The sequence below is a fragment of the Gobio gobio genome (assembly GCF_949357685.1).
Source record: "Gobio gobio genome assembly, chromosome: 8".
In the NCBI taxonomy this organism is placed as follows: Eukaryota; Metazoa; Chordata; class Actinopteri; order Cypriniformes; family Gobionidae; genus Gobio; species Gobio gobio.
Genome location: NC_137114.1, coordinates 39,735,886 through 39,756,796, shown reverse-complemented (window position 1 = coordinate 39,756,796; position 20,911 = coordinate 39,735,886). Strand labels below are relative to the sequence as shown.

The 20,911-nt window shown below is 37.6% G+C and overlaps 3 protein-coding genes across 3 annotated transcripts in view; 2 read left to right on the top strand and 1 right to left on the bottom strand.

Annotated features, from left to right (window-relative positions):
• Positions 1 to 6,894, top strand: part of nxn (nucleoredoxin) — an 82,791-nt gene extending 75,897 nt beyond the window's left edge. Inside the window, exon 8 of the mRNA XM_079824094.1 lies at positions 5,941 to 6,894. Within this exon, the coding sequence (XP_079680220.1) occupies positions 5,941 to 6,123 (183 nt within the window). The 3' untranslated portion in view covers positions 6,124 to 6,894. The remainder of the gene's footprint in view (positions 1 to 5,940) is intronic.
• A 1,283-nt stretch (positions 6,895 to 8,177) lies between these two features.
• Positions 8,178 to 13,601, bottom strand: mrm3a (mitochondrial rRNA methyltransferase 3a). The gene is made up of 4 exons (XM_079823586.1): positions 13,187 to 13,601; positions 11,819 to 12,063; positions 11,561 to 11,728; positions 8,178 to 9,754 (listed from the first exon to the last, which is right to left on the bottom strand). The coding sequence occupies exons 1-4, from the start codon at positions 13,579 to 13,581 to the stop codon at positions 9,228 to 9,230; spliced, it is 1,335 nt and encodes a 444-aa protein (XP_079679712.1). The 5' UTR covers positions 13,582 to 13,601; the 3' UTR covers positions 8,178 to 9,227.
• Positions 13,602 to 14,724: 1,123 nt separating this feature from the next.
• glod4 (glyoxalase domain containing 4) lies at positions 14,725 to 20,263 on the top strand. The gene is made up of 9 exons (XM_079824093.1): positions 14,725 to 14,867; positions 15,064 to 15,113; positions 15,211 to 15,331; positions 15,485 to 15,629; positions 15,783 to 15,919; positions 18,907 to 18,993; positions 19,073 to 19,186; positions 19,277 to 19,363; positions 19,455 to 20,263. The coding sequence occupies exons 1-9, from the start codon at positions 14,778 to 14,780 to the stop codon at positions 19,518 to 19,520; spliced, it is 897 nt and encodes a 298-aa protein (XP_079680219.1). The 5' UTR covers positions 14,725 to 14,777; the 3' UTR covers positions 19,521 to 20,263.
• Positions 20,264 to 20,911: the final 648 nt, after the last annotated feature.

Here is a 20,911-nt window from a genome sequence, read left to right as displayed (position 1 = left end):
CAGGCATTCCCCGCACATGTTCTGTACCTGTGCACGTCTAACCGAGCTCTACGCTACACATTTACCAACATCTGACATTATGATCCCTCAAAGTCCCTTGTTTTGTGTACGCCCTTTCTAATTTTGTTTTGTTATTTTGTTATTTGTTTTGTTTTGCCGTTGTGGTGTTTTGTTTTTCTTTATGTTGTTTTTGTTATTTGTTTTGCTTGTTTTGCTTTACCGTGTTTTTTGTTGCTTTGCCGGGGTTTTTTTGGTGTTTTTGTTATTTGTTTTGTTTTGCCATTGTGGTCTTTTGTTTTTCTTTGTTGTGTTGTTTTTGTTATTTGTTTTGCTTTACCGTGTTTTTTGTTGCTTTACCGTTTTGTTTTGCTTTGTTGTGTTGTTTTTGTTATTTGTTTTGCTTGTTTTGCTTTACCATGTTTTTTTGTTGCTTTACCGTTTTGTTTTACTTTGTTGTGGTGTTTTTGTTATTTGTTTTGCTTGTTTTGCTTTACCATGTTTTTTGTTGCTTTACCGTTTTGTTTTACTTTGTTGTGGTGTTTTTGTTATTCGTTGCTTTACCGTGTTTTTTGTTGCTTTATCGTTTTGTTTTGCTTTGTTGTGTTGTTTTTGTTATTTGTTTTGATTGTTTTGCTTTACCGTGTTTTTTGTTGCTTTACCGTTTTGTTTTACTTTGTTGTGGTGTTTTTGTTATTCGTTTTATGTTTTACAGTGTTTTTTGTTTTGCTTTGCGGGGGTTTTTTTTGCTTTACCGTGTTGTGATGTTTTATTTTTCTTTGTTGTGTTGTTTTCGTTATTTGTTTTGCTTTACCATGTTTTTTGTAGCTTTACCGTGTTGTTTTGCTTTGTTGTGGTGTTTTTAATTTTGTTTGTTTTGCTTCACCGCCTTTTCTTTACCTTGTTGTTTTGCTTTGTAGTGGTGTTTTTGCTTTACTGTGTTTTTGTTTGTTTTGCTTTGCCGTTTTTTTGTGGTTTACCGTGTTGTGATGTTTTGTTTTTCTTTGTGTTGTTTTTGTTATTTTTAATTTGTTTTGCTTTACCGTATTTTTTTGTTGCTTTACCATGTTGTTTTGTTTTGCTTTGTTGTGGTGTTTTTGTTATTTGTTTTGTTTTACTGTGTTTTTGTTTTTTTTGTTTTGCTGTTTTTGTTTGTTTTACCGTGTTGTGTTGTTTTTGTTATTTGTTTTGCTTTACCGTGTTTTTTGTTGCTTTACCGTGTTGTTTTGTTTTGTTGTGGTGTATTTAATTTGTTTGTTTTGCTTTACCGGTTTTTCTTTACCGTGTTGTTTTGCTTTGTTGTGGTGTTTTTGTTATTTGTTTTGTTTTGCTTTACTGTGTTTTTGTTTGTTTTGCTTTGCTGGTTTTTTTGTTTTGCTTTAACGTGTTGTTTTTTTTTTGCTTTGTTTTTGTGTTTTTGTTTTGCTTTACGGTTTTTTCTTTACCATGCTGTTTTGATATGTTGCTGTGTTTTTGTTATTACTTTTGTTTGTGTTTTTTGTTTTGATGTTTTTTGTTATGTTTTATTTGTTTCGTTTTTTGTTTTGCTGTGTTGTTTTGTTTTGCTTTCTTTTGTTTTGTTGTTTTTGTTATTTGTTTCGTTTTTTGCTTTACTGTGTTGTTTTGTTTTGCTTTATTTTGTTTCTTTGTTTTGTTTGTATTTTTAATTGATAAAACATATTATTATACAAGTTATGATAATGCACAGGCAATTGAATTTTGCCATTTTTGTCTTGCATTCTCATGTGAACACCTTCAATTTGAATGTTTATTCTGGCCAAATGACTTGCCCCATAGGCTTCCATTGTAAGTGAATTACTGTAAATGCTGTTTATGTTTGTTCTTTGGCCAAAAAAAATGTCCTGTGGTAATAGACAGCAAGTCACTTATGTTGATAATTTAACCTGTATTGCACACAGAATATATGACCATTATATGTATCACGTTTTCAACAGGTCTTTTATTTATTAATTTATTAATAACTCAACACATTATTTCACTTTTAACACAGTCCAGAAATCAACTGCAAATCAGTATCAAGGATTAACTTCCATGTGTACAGGCCAGCACTGTCAAATCGGAGCAGATAGTGTGAGTGGAGAAATAAAGGAAAATGATAAATAGTGCAAGAAACTCTGTAGCCTGTTAAGAGCCAGAGCAGCTGTAGGATCTTAGAGTCTAGGAGACAATAAGTGTGTGTTCAGAGGTTGAAAATGCCCGGTTATCCTGAACCCTTAACACTTCATATTTCAATGAGCAGCGATTTCAAAGAATGTGGAATTCCTTCACAAGTAAACTGTTGAAGGTGGGGTTCAATACATGATAAGATCTATTATAGTTAACACTATTATTGCGTGTGTATGTACTTACTTAACCATATTTTGGGAACAAATTTGTACCCAGAAGTGAGCAAAACCTGGTATAAAAAAATAGTAATTTACGTTTTTTGTTTTTTTTACAATGTAAAAATGCAGAAAGTTTTCTATGATGGGTAGGTGTGGGTTAGGGTTAGGTTATAAAATACAATTATCTGTATATAAAAACAATAGAAGTCTATGCAATATCCCCATTAAGATAGCTAAGTAAATGTGCACGCGTGTGTATGCACTTTCGTTCATGTGTTTGGGGTCAGTAAGATTTAAAATAAATTATTAATATTATTTTGCAAGGATGCATTAAATTGATCAAAAGTGATAGTAAAGACCTTTATAATGTCACACAGGATTTCTATTTCAAATGCTGTATTTTTTTTACTTTCCATTCATCAAAAATTACTGAAAAAGTGTATGACAGTTTCCACTTAAATACTAAGCAGCACAAATGTTTTCTCAACACTGATAATAATCTGTGCTAATCAATTGCATACTGTACCTCAAAAGCTGTCAATAGAGCTTAATACGCGTCTAACTGAGTATACAGTATTCCTTTAATCAGTGACGAAATAGTCGATCAAAGCCTGGCAGCGGGAGATGCATTCTTGCACCGATGGCTTTTACTTATTTCCAATGTGTGATTGTTTGAACCCAATGTCTGGGGCAGCGCACAGCTAGAACACTCTTGGGTTCAGATCAGAGCTCTCTCCGATAACCAATCAGCACTGGCCCTTCATAGTGAGCTGGCCAATCAGACAGCCTTATCTCTGCTTGCATGAGCAGATGGCTAATGCTTATGGAATGCTACAGGCCCACAATAGGCAGAATAAACTTCACGTTGTAGGGCCGGTGCAATTTGGTAGACACACTGGCCCTTATCACGCTAGCAGCTGGAGGTAGCCACAGGCTGACCCTTTGTCTCCGCACGGAGAGCACAGCGCTGGAGGCAGCGAGGGACTGTGTGTGTGTGTGTGTGTGTGTGTGTGTGTGTGTGTGTGTGTGTGTGTGTGTGTGTGTGTGTGTGTGTGTGTGTGTGTGTGTGTGTGTGTGTGTGTGTGTGTGTGTGTGTGTGTGTGTGTGTGTGTGTGTGTGTGTGTGTGTGTGTGTGTCTGTGTCTGTGTCTGTGTCTGTGTCTGTGTCTGTGTCTGTGTGTGTGTGTGTGTGTGTGTGTGTGTGTGTGTGTGTGTGTGTGTGTGTGTGTGTGTGTGTGTGTGTGTGTGTGGGTGTGTGTGTGTGTGTGTGTGTGTGTGTGTGTGTGTGTGTGTGGGTGGGTGGGTGGGTGGGTGTGTGTGTGTGTGTGTGTGTGTGGGTGGGTGGGTGGGTGTGTGTGTGTGTGTGTGTGTGTGTGTGTGGGTGGGTGGGTGGGTGGGTGGGTGTGTGGAAGGGCCGCCAGGGTTGAAGAACCGTTTACACTAGGTTAGCTGCTCCACAAAAGAATATGCATGGCTTTCCATTGAGAGGTAGACAGCCTGAAAGATGTAATCTTTTCATATCTAAAAGCCTGGAAGGGTTACACTGACAGACTCCATTTCTCACTGTATTTGCTTCTGCTGATGGACGGCTTTCGCTGATCTTTATCGCTTCGCAATTTTACAAGGGCTCATTGAGCGCAAATCCCAGAAACAAGCTGTACGCGTTGTAATATGTCAAATTTTGACAGTCATTGTCTCTCCTGGTGCAGCGATTTAATCCATTGCAGTTTGTTGTGGGCTCAGATCAGACAGTGGAATCCATCTGGAATGTGGAAAAGGAAATGATTATGTGTAAAATCGCCAGTGACCCTATGTGATCCACTTTTCCTGTTTCAGAAAACAGAAAACGGACAATCTGCAATTATATTATTGGGTGATTCACCACCCTTTATATTGCATGTGTTGAAGATTTGGATATTTTTTTATTATGTCAAGTTTTCCTCACTGTAACAATACTGCCATTCGATCTCATAGTAGTTTTGTTTGAAGTCGAGGTCACAAACTTTGCCATACGTGTCCTTTTTAGGTAACAAAAAGAGCACAGCGAGTCTTTTACAGGCCCAAGATCTGATTGTGCGGTTTAATCCATGTACTGCTGTGGAACAGCTCATAGTTTCACTGCGAGCCAGTTAGAGATGGAATAAACGAGCCGAGATCTCATTGAAACTCTTGCACTGCCCTCTTGTGGTCCAAAAATGCAACTTATATATTGCATTATAATAATGGATTTCAAATGAGCCTGTCTGGGAAATAACTGCATAGTAATTTCATATGGAAGACTTTTAGAAGGATAAGTATGATCAAGTTGTGTTAGGCTAGATAACGTTATTCTGGTGGAGAAAGTGGGCTTTTTTAACCCTTTAAATCATGACATCCAAAAAATTAAATTTTCTAATTAAAAATGGAACCGTTTATTGAAACCATAGGCAAAATATAAAAGAAAATCTAAAGTTTGCATATCTGTTTTTTTTGTTGAGTATCATATTTGATATTTGATCGAGGAGGGAAAAACAACAAAAAATGCAATTTGATGCAGTTATTGACATTTCTAAAGCAAAAAAGGTAAGATTCAATTCTGATAGCTTGTAATGTAAATCAGTGCGATTTACTTGCATAAAATGCTTAGGCCTATAAATATCTCCCTATATCACTCTATATAAATGCTTAGTTTTATAATCAAAGCTCCGTCGTTTTTATTGTAGGGGGCGAAACGTAAAATTCAATGCAATACAATGAAGATTAAGATCAAATTAAACATTGTATGCTCCCATTTCAACATTCTTTTTCTATAAAAGAATGGTGTAACGATAATTACCTTTTGTTTTTTACTTGAAATGGAATTACAAATATAAAAGTTATTCTTACATTTAGTTTATAGAAATCAGTAATGAATTCACAGAAAAAAAGACACGTGTTCAACAACCTGAAGGGGGATTTTTTTTTTTCAACACACTGTATATGACCAATAATATTCTTTGCCAAACCATAAACATCCAAATTTTCTCTTTAATTCATGATCCATCCATATAGATGTTATGTGTGTTTGTTTTTTTGTATATTTTGGTGAGCAGCATTTGGTATTAAGGTCAAACCACATCCTGAAGAAAGGCATTCAGAAAATAAAAATCCCTCTGCCTTTGCCTTTGTTACCCCGCAAACACACATTTAGGAACCCCTGACTGGAATAATGGGAATGTTTTCCACACACACAGTGTGATTCATCTCTCTGAAGTTTCCTGGGGTTGTAGTGCCTCAGAAACAACAAGTGAAGGTGATGCGATGTTTTTGTACTCCCTCCTGGTCCTCCCCTGCTGTAGCAGAGACCTCTCCACGGGGAGTGAGAGGAGCTCTCGACTCTGCTCAGGAGGGAGTAGAAAGAAACTCCCCCGTGTGTGTGTGCCGTCATGCTGGTTTAAAGAGAGAGAGAGAGAGAGAGCTTTATACTAGCCTCAATGCAGTTTTTATGTTTCCCAGTGTCCCCTTGATGGCTGTTTCTCATATACTCAGTTCATTTCTTCCCTTTTTGTAGTCACAGGCTCAATTTAGTCATTTTGCTTTTCACAGACAATGATATTCATATCATTTTCATCTCCCGACAGGATGACATGAGCGATTCCCTGCGGGACTACACCAATCTGCCTGAGGCCGCGCCTCTTCTGACCATCCTGGACATGTCCGCTCGCGCCAAATACGTTAAAGACGTGGAGGAGATCACACCGGCTGTGGTAGAACAGTTTGTTAGTGACTTTCTAGCTGAGAAGCTTAAACCAGAGCCCATTTGAAGTCCCGGACTGCACTAAACTCCCCTGCACCGTTACCCGAACCTCCATCTGATCCTTGACCTCCAGGCGTGCTCTTCCTGTCAGACTGTTGGAACAGAATCGTACTTTGTATTGACATTTTTTCTTTTAATACGTGCCCCTCCATCATGAAGCGGCCGCCTCCTCCTGTGGTGCCTTGCATTTACTACAGCGCTGATGGTAAAATGCAGATTTTTACGTTGATTGTCTTTTGCTGTTACGTTTAGAGATTAGATTGAACCCTGCAGCTGCAAGTGAACCGATTTGCTCTTATCAAGATTTTTAGCAAGTATTTCCTTCTATCCTCGGATATTGTTTCAAGAATCAAGAGCTTAGAGTAAGTATAGCTTGGTAGATGTATTATTATCATTTTTCCACAGACACTGCACATTATCCATGGCCATATGTTCTGTACGGCTGTGATTTCTCTTCTTATGGGTGCTGATAAATATGCATACATGAACAAGCTGATGTTAATATCCTTGTATAGAAGGCACTATCTATTCTTTGTGTAGCTGCCGCTGTTTATTTTTAATGCAGTTGTCTATAGTTGATTCTTATAAGGACTTCGTCCACCTTGTTGATATTTGATGTTGTTGAATGACTGATCTGTTCCCATCTCAAACATGACATTTAAGTGGATTTTCTGTGAAGGTCCCCTGTATTAAAGTGGTCTATGTTTTTCGAAGGCACAATAAACAGCATCTAATTGCAAGCTTGAAATGTAGCCAATTAAAGCACAGTCTGTCTGTCCCTGGTTGTGTTTTCAATGACGTCATAGCATTGGAACTCAGTATTCTTTTTATACATATTACTCTACTACTACTCTTCTACTACTGTTTCGTGTAAAATTAACTCCCTTGAATCACATATAGCTATCTATGTGATTTAGTTCATTTTACTTTTAGTTCATTGATCACGTTAATGCTTGATTTTTATATTATTGACCTTAGTCAGAGTAACGCCATTACCCTTTATTTATTATTTAAAGTTGGGAGTTGGGAACATTACGTGATCTCAAACCTTTATACAATGTGTGGCATTGTAAAGTCTGTAACTGCAAGTCAATCCCTCACAGCCTTTTTTTGTCTTCATTCAATTCAATATGGCGTCTAACCTGACTAAGGTCTATTATTATTGGTTGATACTGGATATTTATGCATTTTGCCAAAGCGATTAACATTGCGTTCAAACTATAAATTTTTTCAGTTCATACAATCCCTAGGATTTTTTCAATGCTTGTTTTTTCATTTCTATTACATTAAAGGGTTAGTTCAACCAAAATTGAAAGTTCTGTCATTAATTACTCACCCTCGTGACGTTCCAAACCCGTAAGACCTTCGTTCATCTTCAGAACACAAATCAAGATATTTTTGCTGAAATCCGAGAGCTTTCTGACCAGCGCTTCAAAGTTCTATGTCAGAACGCTGGCTCACCATTGGCCGATTCTGTTCACGTGAGCACCACAACGCATGTGTGATGCTGACGCAGGAGCTAGCCAATGGTAAGCCGCCGTTCTGCCGTAGAACTCGGAAGCGCTGCACTGTGTTTACTACAGCAACAGCGCAAGAGTCTGATACAGACGAGAAGAAACTGCTGAGTGTGAGTAATTAATGACAGAATTGAAATTTTTGGGTGAACTAAAGCCCAATTTATACTTCTGTGTCGAGTGGACGCCGTAGCTATGTCCTAGGCTGTGTGTTGCACGTGTAGCCTACGACGTACGCTGACGTGCACCTCTCCAAAAATGTAACAACGCGTCAATTCTACGCGGCCGCAAGCGCTGTGATTGGTCTGCCAGAACCCCTCCCTCAGGTCAATAAACAAATTTGCGATAGGAGTGTGTGTGTCCAGAAATGATCTCTTATCAGTGGTATCGTTTAAAGCCCTTTGTAGCTGTACTGAAACTGTCATTTGGACCTTGAACCGTTTGGAGCCCATTGAAGTCCATTATATGGAGAAAAATCCTGGAATGTTTTCATCAAAAACCTTAATTTCTTTTTGACTGCAGACAGAAAGACATGGACATCTTGGATGACATGGGGGTGAGTAAATTATCAGCAAAAGTTTATTTAAAAGTGAACAAATCCTTTAATGACAGTTTACACGATACAAAGCATTTCCGTCTAAAACTGAAAACTTTATGCGTTTTGGCCGTTCATTTACACAATAACGGCATTTCGGGGGCCTAAAAATGCTAACTTGAAAACGGGTTTCAAATTGCAAGTTTTTAAAAACGAGACCTCTCCATGTAAACTACAAAAATTGTGAAAATGGTGACGTCATGCATATTACGTGTTCGGCATATAGACGCATAGTGTTTCTCAAAGTAACATCGCCAACTACTGGCCTGGAAGCATAATACAGCGTTTAAATAGTCTCCGCGGATCCATGTGAAAGAGGATTGGTTTTACAACGTTGTCATTTGTACACGAAAAAACGCCTTTTAGTGCATCACTGGCATGTTAACATACCCTCACATTATATTTGCCATCATCTAACACTCATTTAACTAATAATTTAATAAAATGTCTTTACATTTTGTAAACTAAACATCTTATTGTACCCTATGTTGTAATGTCTACATTTACTAGTGGTATTCAAATAAAATGAATGAGTGTTTTGTTTATAATTTAGATAAAACAGTATAGAATTGTCATATCAATCATAATGATCAATATTGGCCAGAATTCTAATAATTTTACGCAAAATTGGAATTATCTTCAAAATAACCTTAAAGCACGCATGGAATGCAATTAGGTCATGTGACAATGTAGCATATTAGCCTGCTACTGTTTGAAATGTTTATTGGTGATATTGACAAACTTGAAGTGTAATGTGCAATATATAGTCATCAAAATGCTTTTACTCTGAAAACAGAGACATTCGAAATCTGATTCAGCATGTTCAATCTGCGAAAACAAGCTGCAAAAGCCGGCAACGTGCTCCAACAGGGTTAACACTGACACGACAAAACCCGGTGAAGTGTCCGTCGACCTCTGTCAGTGCGGTGTGAATTGGCCTTAATAGAACTCAACATTATTGGTGAAATATCTTTGCTTAATACGTTACAAGAAAATCAGTCTTTAGAGCATTTTAGATCTTGTTCTTCTACGTGTTTTGTCCAACAGCTTCAGAAGCTGCCGTCTGCCTTCAAACAGCAGTATACTAGCAGCCATCGCAGAGTTCAGGCTCTCCACTCCTGGAGCCACGGGTACAAAGAGCCTTCTACCCTCGGTTTCCTCGGCCAATCGAAGAGCCTCCAAACTCAGTTCACGCGTCTCTCCGCCAATCACCAGGGCCGTGCTCCTCTGAGCCCAACTCTCATGGTACACCTGAGGCTTCACACACGGCAGTGAAAGTTCATCATCGGACTCTTTATCAGAGTCACTTTCACTGTATTCATCCGAAGTAACATTTTGTATTTGTCCTGAAAGTGGAGCAGATGCAGGGTCTTTTGTATAAATGCTGCTGTTAACCGCTACATGGACAATTACGTCCTTTGGTAAGTGCTTAGAAATGTCATCCCAGTCCAAATTAGGATAAACCGGAAGGCGGAAATGAGCTCCCATTGCAGCGCGGAGAACCTTGGGCTCCCAGGCATCCACACAACCTGGAAAAAAACAGCCAGTGCTTAATGTTTTTAACATATTCAGGTCATTTCATTGAGATTTCGAAAATAATTATGACTTTGAAAATGTGAAGACTACCAAAATACACATTTAATTTTGATATATATTTTTTTATGTTTTGGGTCGATTTTGACCCGGATATCAAGCATTACTCTACACATATCTTGGGCCTTTTTGTACATCTATGAGTTAGATTTGTCTCAAAAATACATTTAGCCTCTTTCCTATACCTCACACACATGTTTAGGACTGAATTTGGTTGGTAAACTTATAATTATGCATTCAAAAACACTAAAAACAGATTTGGGGGGGCAGGTTCGGTGCACGAGTGTAACGTTACCGAACGGTTTCCGGGTGCAATCTTTAACAGTTCACAGTCGGCTTGTTTTAAGTGCGGAACACACTTCAATCCGAGTTCCCACACGAACATATCAAGTATTCTGTCCATTTTATCACGCAATTCAAACGATAAATGCCGTTTTGACGCTCTATGTGGCGTGACTGATCACGTGAACGCGATCGATTGCAGCTCCGGGGTGTTAATAAAGGCCTTCTGAAGTGAATCGATGCGTTTGTGTAAGAAAAATATCCATATTTAAAACTTTATCAAGTAAACTTTCGGCTGACCGACTTCAGTTAGGTAAAGAATCCTAAAAAATGACCCCCACTAGATAAGAATCATAAGCTGAAGTGTTGTAAAATACATGAAGAAGGTTTTTTTATAGGCTTTATGGACAGATAGGTTGAGAGTGACTCTTGAAGGACCAGCACCACATCCTCTAGTACCACTGTTTGAAGAATTCATCTTCCAGAATCTGGCAGTACGTTTTGGGAGTTCATTTTTAGTCCATCTCTGCAAAACGGACTTCAGGATGGACTAAAATGAACTCCCAAAACGTACTGCCAGATTCAGGAAGATGAATTCTTCAAACAGTGGTACTAGAGGATGTGGTGCTGGTCCTTCAAGAGTCATTCTCAACCTATAAAACCTATAAAGCCTATAAAAAAGCAGGCTTCATGTATTTTACAACACTTCAGCTTGTGATTCTTATTTAGTGGGGGTCATTTTTTAGGATTCTTTACCTAACTGAAGTCTCTGAGGTCCTGACACCTTGCACTTCTGGAGACTCCAGGTAGGTTGCAGCTCTGGAAAATGGTGGCGCTGGAGACTAAAGGGTTCCTGATGGTTTCACCCTTAATTCTTCACCTTAATTCTTAATTCTTTTGCAGTTAACAGGTGTCTTTTCTTCACCACCTGTTTTTGTCTGACCCTGCTGACCCAATAAGCATTTCACTGTCCAATGGTCATGCCTTAACTGCAATGTCTAGTATTGCATTAGTATTGCATCCTTCTCATGGGCATTTAATACTTTTCTGAGTTAAATCTCTTTTTTGGCTCAATTTATCTGTAAAAGAAAACATGCCTAATAATTCTGCACACCTGAATATAAGGTGATTTTCATTTCCAGCCTTCATGAACAATTATATATCACTTATACATTATTAAATACTAAATCAATAGTAGTTATTAGGATTACTGTGGTTTGGAATTGGTCAAATGTGCCTGGAAAAAAAATATGATCAGAAAATCAACGTGCCTAATAATTCTGCACTCCCTGTATGAATCAAATTCTAATGCTTGGATTAGCCTGGACTTTTGTAATATAACTCCGATTTTATTCGTCTGAAAGAAGAATGTCATATACACCTAGGATGACTTGAGGGTGAGTAAACTATGGGCTAATTTTCATTTTTGGGTGAACTATCCCTTTAAGCGCATTACATACCTTTGGTTAGGAGAACACGGTCACAACCAGCAGCTGCTGCACAACGTAAAATAGTCCCTAGGTTCCCAGCGTCACGTACATTGTCACATAACAGGAACAAAGGCACAGACTGGTGACGTGAGTCTTTTGGAAATGCCAGGTGGGAGGCATCAGGTTTTGAGAATATAGCTGTGATTTGACAGAATGAAACAGTGTGATTTGAGGAGTGCTATAAACATTTAAAAGTTAACTGGGTTTATAAGAGATTCTGCAACGGACCTATAACACCCTGAGGAGTGACCAGGTCAGACCAGGTCTTCATGTCTTCATATTTGACCTTGATGAGCTTGGCCTGCTGTAGTTTATCTAGAGGAAGCTCCTGCAGTCGCTCCACCGCACTGAAGAAAAGCATCTGAGGGGACGCCCCAGCAGACAGAGCGTCACAGATCAGACGCCTGCCCTCCAGCAGCACCTTACCTTCCTTTTCCCGAAACGTTCTGGAGCGGGCCACACTGGACACCTTCCTGAAGGGACAACAACATGATTGTTTTATGACGTTTACTTGGAAAAAAAGTAGTGCAAACACCATCTTCCAATTCATGTGTTTACCTAATTATAATGTATATATTTTTAAGTCATTCACCCATGTGGGGAAAAGAAGCTCTGGTGTCATAACAAATCGGGTTCTCTCAAAATCCAGCCTCCCCAAACTGTCAGTTAATGATTATTCTAAATATATACAAATTCTATTCATTTAAAACATGCATAGCTTAATATCTAATGCGTATGAAAACACATCAGTGCTGCATAAAACCAATTGAACATAAATTCTTGATCAACTGTTATTTAATAAATAATAATTATAGCCTATTAAGTGAATAATTGAACATCATTTATTTGTTTTATTTATAACTGAAATATTTGGACATTTAACTCAATTACATTAAAGATGATTGAGAATATGTGTAGGATAAGTGCAAATGTGTGTTTAAACTAAGCCATAAGCTAACTAATACAGACATAAATCGTTGAAACAGCATTTATCATAATATGATTTTGTAGGAATTATAATCGGGCTAAATAGAGTACCTATTAAAAGCAATTTGAACCAATGGGATCCTAAAGGGACCCAATTTGTCACTACGCTGGCTGTAAATAGTGTGATATTGAACGTTTGTTGATACAACAAGCAAGAACATGGACAATGGATCATTCATAATGTCAAAACCTCTAATAACCGGTAAAAAACAACAACAACAACAACAACAGCACTTATGTATATCCATCCTCTCTGAAAAGATGTATCCTGTATTTGTGTAAATCAATGTTCTTCCCCAGTGCATCTTTGAAGGGATAGTTCACCCCAAAATGACAATTCTGTGATTTTTCTGTCATTACTTAGCATACCCTCAAGTTGTTCAAAACCTGTATTAGTTTTTTTCCTCTGCTGAACACAAAAGAAGATATTTGGTGAACTATCCCTAAGACTAGCGATCCATATCTGGTAGTCCTCATACAGCAAATGTGAAACAAACAAATGAAGTGAAATGTAAACTAAGCAGATATCTCGCTCTACAAAACTCAAGTGATGTATTTCGCAAGAATGCAGATCAATTGGTGGCCTTTTCCAGTAATATCTGTACTCACGCGAGTCTGTTGTCTCCAGCAGGAGCCTTTTCATAGCGCAGCCCACCAAGTCTGTCCATGTGTGGAGACTCTTCTGCACATTCAGACACATGACCACTCCACTTCTTGTTGCCAGCTCTCTCAGATACTTTCTCTTTGTGGTATTTCTTATCACTCTCGGAGAGGTTTTTGCCTTTTTGTTTGAACAGCTTTTGATTCATTTTATTAGCTGATTCGTTTGATTTTATAAATGTCTCTCGTTCACCACCAGGATGCAAGATCGCCACGGGTGTCCGCCGGAGGGCTCGCACATATCGCCTCGAATTCACTAAGATCTGGTTGTGTCCTCTAAATAATAAACTGTGCTCCCCGAAAATAACAAATCCACGACTCACGTTGTACATGAGCGCTGCCATGTTTGTTGACCTCCACCTGCGTCACTGAGAATGAACAATGGTCGATTCGTGAGCGAATTGTTCTATTGAGTCGGATCTCTCCCAAAAGTTGGATGAATTGATTCACTAAACCGGTGTCGTAAGAAATCGGGTCTCCATCAACTATCAGTTAATAGTATTGATATATTTTGTACATGTACACGTTGAAACATTTTATAATATATTTTGGAGTTTTAATAAGGCTCACGTCATGCCCAGCTTTCAACTGTGCTTTCCTATAACAAATCTTATCATAACAATACTTAATTAAGCTATTTCTTTTAGCTAAATTTAGTATTCATAAATGTAAATTTGCAGGAAATATTTGTTTTTATTTTTATTTGTTTGTTCAATGTACTCCCGTACTACGAGTAGTTAATTCTTTAAAACATTTTTTTTTTAAAAACTAATAAAAAACAGTTAATAGTTATGCCAAGTGAACACAAACAGTATTACATTTAAAAAATCGATATAATAAAACATTATGCATAATAAAACAAATTAGACATAATGTAATTTATTTCAATTAATAAAATAACACATAATAATAATAAACGCATAAATGAACGCTTTCACAGCATTCTTTTAATAACTGAAATATCTGAAAATTGTATAAGCGACAAAATGAATTGGTGGATTTGAAGGGTTTGAGTGATGTGAACAGCAGGCCTACGACACTGAATGAACAAATAGCAGAAATCAAATAAATTGTACTTGAAATAGGTTAACTTTTATGACAGTTTTATCAAAACATTTGCAAAACATGTGCAAATAAAATTAAATATGTATATTTTTAGCTGAATCATGGCTACAACACATAAACCACAACAATATTTGAACCAATTCTTTTAACAGAACTGTTCAAAGGAACCGATTCGTGTAATTGATTCAGTTTTCTCATAACTAGAATGGACTGTCCCGAAGAATGATATAAGAATTGACCAATACATATGTTATAAATATTCAATTGAAGATGACGTAGTTCTTCTTGCATTAAAAAAATAAAAAAAATAATGACGTAATGTGCCCTTATAGGCTATATAATGGCATTACACGTAGAAACAAATTCATTTGGTTTAGTCTGTGGCAGGTCGATAGCAGAGCAGTCGATCGAAAGGTGTGTGTATCGATACAGAGTGTGTGATCGACGTTTACAGTGTGTGAGACTTTCAAGAGAGATGGCACTTAGAAGAGCACTGCATTTTGTTTTTAAAGTAGGAGACAGGACCAGAACAGCCACTTTTTACAGGGATGTCTTAGGAATGAAGGTAGAAGAGCTGTCTACTGACATTAATATTCCAGTTCTGTCTTCTAAAAGCGCTGAGAACTTTGCCTCCTATAATGCTGATAAGACAGTTCATGATTTTATTGTCAAATGGCGTTTTGATACGTCGCATATTTTCCCTTTTTCTTCAGTCTCAAATTCCAGATTTATAAATAATAATAAATGAATCTAATCTACAGATTCTGCGTCATGAGGAATTTGAGGAGGGCTGCAAAGCAACCTGCAATGGGTTAGTCATATTTTAATATTTGTTTGTATCTGCCTAGCTTAATAACTACCTGTATCAAGGGCACATTCTAAACATAGATCTGCTCTTGTGTTTTCAGTCCATATGATGGGAAATGGAGTAAAACCATGGTGGGATTTGGACCAGAAGATGACCACTTTGTGGCAGAGCTGACCTATAATTATGGAGTGGGTGAATATCGCCTGGGCAATGACTTCCTGGTAAATTCCTTAAACATTTATACATTGAACCACAAATACACAAGGATATAAACATCTGAGACCTTTGAGAGAAAAAAAAGTATAAATAAATGAATAATATAAAATGTTAAAAGGGATCCTGATATTTCCTCTATCTATGCTCTTCAATATTAGGGTCTCACTCTCCAGTCTAGTCAAGCTGTGAGTAATGCTAAGAGGTTAAACTGGCCTCTCACACAAGTTGGAGATTCTCTCTACATGACTGAAGCTCCGGGAGGATACCGCTTCTTCCTTATAGACAAGGAACAGCCAAACTGTGGTGGGAATTTGCATGAAGCTTGTGTTATTATGATAGGGATGTGAAAACTTCCTTTATGAAATGTGGAAGCAAATATATGAGGTAACTGTAGAAGTTAAGTGTGCCATTATATACTGACTCCTCCTAACTGATTGTGTCTTTTCTTGGTAATAGATCCTGTCCAGAAAGTCTCCCTGGCAGTGTCTGATCTGCAGCGTTCTGTTCATTATTGGTCTGCCCTGCTGGGAATGAAAGTTATTGAGAAAAACGAGGACAAAAAGACTGCCTTAATGGGATTCTCAGATAATCAGGTTTGGCTGAAAATAATCCATTTATTATATTTTTGGCAATAATTAAATTATGAGGACATGCCACTCACCAAGACCTCATGAATTCATGTCTTGAGTTTGGTAATTCTCTTATTATAAAGCTTCCATCAGGCCCTTATGGCAGGAAATTGATTTATACAAATGCACACACACACCAAGGCCGTAACCAGCAATGGGGGGGACCAAAGTTTTTGTTAGTTTTTTTTGCATGGGGAAGGGGGTGGGGGTGTTTGGTCTTATTTATAGGAATTAAATTATTAAAGGATTAAAAGGGATTTAAGGAAATAAAGAAAAAGAAATAAGAATGGTAAAAGTTCCAGTTCTATTGTAGTTACGAAGTAAACTATTTGCAAATAATATTTTATCAAATAATAATAAGTCCCTAACTTTTTTTGGTTAAAAATGATCCAAAATCAATTTTGAGCAAGAACACAACAAGCGAGTATTCAAAACAACCTCCTTACCGTAGCCCCATTCACAGCGGTAAACTTGTAATAATGTGTTATAATTAGAGTGGTATGGGGGATTTCTGCGGGAAATTCAAGCATGTCTTTGCGTCATTACGTCACGTCTGTATACATAAAGTAAGAGTCCTGCTAGTAGTAGTAACACATTAAATTAATCCGCGCTGACGAAAAAATCACGTACAGATGATAACTCTGCAAATTACTGCTATTGCAGGTTTCAAACAGAGGTGGCGACACAGAGGCAAAACTTACGGACTGCAGCTTTAAATATGCACACATTGGGCCTCATTCATGAAACACGAGCAGAACGAATTTGTGTGTAAATTGTTCATAAAGCCGCTCTGACGTAAATTTTCGGATTCACGAAAATTTGCGCATTTTCAAAATGTTAGTTGGTACGAAAGAAATGTACACCTGCTCCCTACCACGTGTAAATGGTGCGTAAAACATTTGAACGTTCTATGTTCTAATTTAGGCAAACTGACGACATTGCATTTTGATGCACTATGTACCAGAATAATGTTTCAAGAGTTGATTTGCCCTGTTTTTGTTTTTTTAATGTTCAACGTTGGGTAATAGGCAGCGCTTGTCACTGTCACTTTTTACCAAGCCGTCCAATGACAGTGGAGGAGGGGCAGGACATACTACACCGACCAATCATCCCACTTGTACACAGACTGAACAACAATAATGGAGAAGTTAATATTGCTTTTTACGGCATTTTTTAAATGGCAATTCAGTAATATTCTTCAAAATTAGATAATAGTAACACATTACTGCCAGGGATATTCTGTATCATATTCATAGCAATCAAAGCATTTCAGATGGAAAAACACTGCACTTGCTAAGCGTTTTCAAGCGCCCCACCAGCTGGCCATTTTCAGAAGAGCACCAGGTGTTTTTTAGCTGGCTAAAAATGCTTTGGTGGACACACGATAATTGAATATTTATTGCTAGGCATATGGTCAATTAGTCTCTTTAAGAGTTGTAACTCATGGGTGGGATTATGCTAATTATGCATGAGCGTGCATGCATGTCCGAATGTTTGGAATTCATTAATATACACACGTTTAACTACCGAATCCGTGGTACACTTAGCGTTTGTGAATCTGGAGGAGAGTTTTCGTAAAGGTCCATTTTACGCGCAAATTTCTCCGAATTTGCTCATATATGTACGAAAGTTTCATGAATGAGGCCCATTCACTCTTATTTTCGTCTGCCTAATATGTAAAAATGCAAAACGTTTCTTGTCACATCAAATTCAGTTATGATTTAAATAAAACAAATATACATTTTCAATTCAAAATGGTGAAATTTCATTACAAAATATCAAGTAGTTTGCGTCACTTGATATTACTGTTGGTCACTGAATTTTATTGTAAAACAGTTAAAGGTGCAGTGTAGTATTTATGAGGATTTATTGACAAAAATGCAATATAATATACATAACTATGTTTTCAGTGATGTATAAAGACCTTACATAATGAACCGTTATGTTATTATTACGATAGAATGAGCCATTTCTATCTCCATACACCGCGGGTCCCCTTACAGTGAAATCGCCATTTTGCGCCACCATGTTTCTACAGTAGCCCTAAACGGACAACCTTCTCTACAGAGCGCTAGCTACTCTCTGCTCTCTCTGACGGACACCGTAGCTTCTCTATGTGCTTCGAAAGGGAGGGGTGCGCAACCTCACCATTAGATACCGCTAAAATTTACACACTACACCTTTTAAATATTAAATGTTTAGCTGCTTACATCTTACGACGCACTCTCTACTTTCACTGCTATAACTAAAGAGTCGCATTGGAATTCGCACTAACAGTAAGCCCCGCCTTCTTTGATTCGATTGGCGAGTGTTGTTAGACCGCTGAGGCAGACCAACCTAAAAATTTTACTTTTGTCATCCTAGCAACAAACAGAGCGGTGTGTAATGGAGTACAGCAGAGCAGCATCATGAATATCAAATATTGGGGGGACAATTTGGCCATTTCGAATGATTCGGGGGGGGACTTGTCCCCCTCAATGTCTCTGGTGGTTACGGCCCTGATACACACTACCGTTCAAAAGCAAGGATCAAAAAGTGACAGTAAAGATTTTTATGGTTACAAAATATTTTTCTAACTTCTTTTGAACTTTTATATTCATCAAAGAATCCTGAATTTTTTTCAATATTGATAACAATTAGAAAGGTTTCTTCAAATCAGCGTAGTAGAATTATTTCTGAAGGATCATGTGACACTGAAGACTGGAGTAATGATGCTGAAACTTCAGCTTTGCCATCACAGGAATAAATTACATTTTTAAAAAATATATTCAAATAGAAAGCAGTTCTTTTAAATTGTAATCATATTTCTATTTTTACTGTATTTTTGACTATACGAATGCAGCCCTGGTGAGCATAAGAGACTTATTTCAAAGACATTTAAAAGTCTTGCTGACCCCAAACTTTTGAACGGTACTGTATGTGTCGTGCTATCAAGTCTTGTGCTTTTGTAGTGTAAGCTGGAGTTAAAGGACATTGGAGGCGCCGTGGAACATGGAACTGCTTTTGGAAGGATCGCATTCGCTTGCCCTCGGGATCAGGTCAGATAATTCACTCAGAACCAACATCCACATCAGAATTTACTTGGTGCTTTTTTTTTTTTAAGTCTTTGTTTTACAGTTACCAGACATTGAGGCCCTACTGAAAAAAGAAAAGCACAAAATCCTCACCCCTCTTGTGAGTCTGGACACACCTGGAAAAGCCACAGTGGACGTCGTCATTCTTGCAGATCCCGTGAGAATTTATTGTGTAATGTTGCTGAGACTGAATGTTGAGTGTTTGCCAAATGTACGCTTGGCTGACTCAGATCTCCACGTAATGTAGGATGGTCATGAGATCTGCTTTGTGGGCGACGAGGCATTCAGGCAGCTTTCTGCCATGGACCCTAAGGGGAATGACTTACTGGATGAGGTGAGTCTCTCCACATTACAGAGAATAAAATAAATCCTGTGATGCACTTACAAGCCGCATTCATATGTGTTCTGTGTGGTTTCTTTCACAGGCCATGGCTGCAGATAAGAGTGACGAGTGGTTTGCCAAACGCAACAAGCAGAAGGCTTCAGCATAAAGACTGTCTTCGTGAAAAGATCCAGCGTGTGCAGTCAACCAGATTATTGTTATTGTACATTTCAAGGGTTTACTAATGATTATTCAGGTTTCTTTTATGAAAATAATGCCAATTCTATTAAGAACACCTTACAATCCCCAAAACTGCAATTGGACACACACTTTTGGACATGATGAAAAATATGTATATTTTGGTTTAAGTAAATTCTCATGATTATGTAGTTATTCTCTTAAATGTGTATATATGTTTGATAAATAAAGAGGATAATCAGTAAGTGTAATGTCACAAATATTCAGTGGCTTTTAAAATAAACAGTTCCTTTGGTGCCATACAAAATGAATCGCAATTATTTGTTTACAATTACTAATAAATGGAAGCATTCATGGTGCATTCCATAGTGCAGAGAAAGACACAACTTTCTGTGTTTCATTCCACTGGCCAGCAGAGATCAGTATTGTAATGCTGCTTCTACTGTATATGATGTAAATTATATGAAACATGTTTAATTAATGTAAAATGTGAACAGTTCCAAGATCTGTTCATTAAAAACTAAACAAAAATCAAGCAGTGTTGTAATAATTACAGAGAAGTACCAGAGAAAACATTGTAGCCAACCTGGAGGGCCTTCGAGTCAAAAAGGTCAGGTGTGTTCGGCTTAAAAGGACATCATCACAAGAGGTTGTATGAATTGCACAAATCTGACACATTTTGTCAATATGAAAATTAAAGGTTCCTTACAACAGACTCAAGCATGGTATATGTTTTCGAAGCCTTTGAGTAAAAAGGGACTTTAAATAAGAGGAGAACATTCTAAAACTGGGATTACAGTGAATGGTTCTGGCTTTTGTGAAGATTAAATTTACCCAGAAGACAAGTAATAATACAGTATAATCAAGTGGATAGAAAATGGATGGATAGTTCACCCAAAAATGAAAACTCTGTCATCATTTACTCGCCCTCAAGTTGTTCCAAACCTGTATAAATGTCTTTGTTATGCTGCACACAAAAGAATATGTGTGGAAGATTGTTTGTAACTAAGTAGGATAATGAATAAATGGCAGTCGATGACGAGATGTGCTTGGTTACAAACCTTCTTCCAAATATCTTCCTTTGTGTACAGCAGAACAAAGAAAGTTATATAGATTTGGAACAACTTGAGGGTGAGTAAATGATGACAGAATTTTAATTTTTGGTTGAACTATCCCTTTAACATCCAAAATCGGACAAAACAATGATAGATTCTGTTATTGCTACCATTTTGTTACAGAGGAAGAATACTAACATGGGCAAGTCAAACACACCTGTTGAGAGCCCATGGTGTAACTGACCTGTGGTCAGGTGACACCCTTTGAGATAAAGATGACAGTCAGCTGACTGTCCAATTTATAAAA

Excerpts from the sequence above, each read along its gene's own strand:
- glod4 (XM_079824093.1), top strand. The coding sequence starts at position 14,778 with ATGGCACTTAGAAGAGCACTGCATTTTGTTTTTAAAGTAGGAGACAGG. Across the intron at positions 15,114-15,210 it reads TGCAAAGCAACCTGCAATGG|TCCATATGATGGGAAATGGA; the intron begins GTTAGTCATATT and ends TTGTGTTTTCAG. Across the intron at positions 15,630-15,782 it reads CAAGGAACAGCCAAACTGTG|ATCCTGTCCAGAAAGTCTCC; the intron begins GTGGGAATTTGC and ends TCTTGGTAATAG.
- mrm3a (XM_079823586.1), bottom strand. The coding sequence starts at position 13,581 with ATGGCAGCGCTCATGTACAACGTGAGTCGTGGATTTGTTATTTTCGGG. Across the intron at positions 12,064-13,186 it reads GCTGGAGACAACAGACTCGC|GAAGGTGTCCAGTGTGGCCC; the intron begins GTGAGTACAGAT and ends TTGTCCCTTCAG. Across the intron at positions 11,729-11,818 it reads CACTCCTCAGGGTGTTATAG|CTATATTCTCAAAACCTGAT; the intron begins GTCCGTTGCAGA and ends GTCAAATCACAG.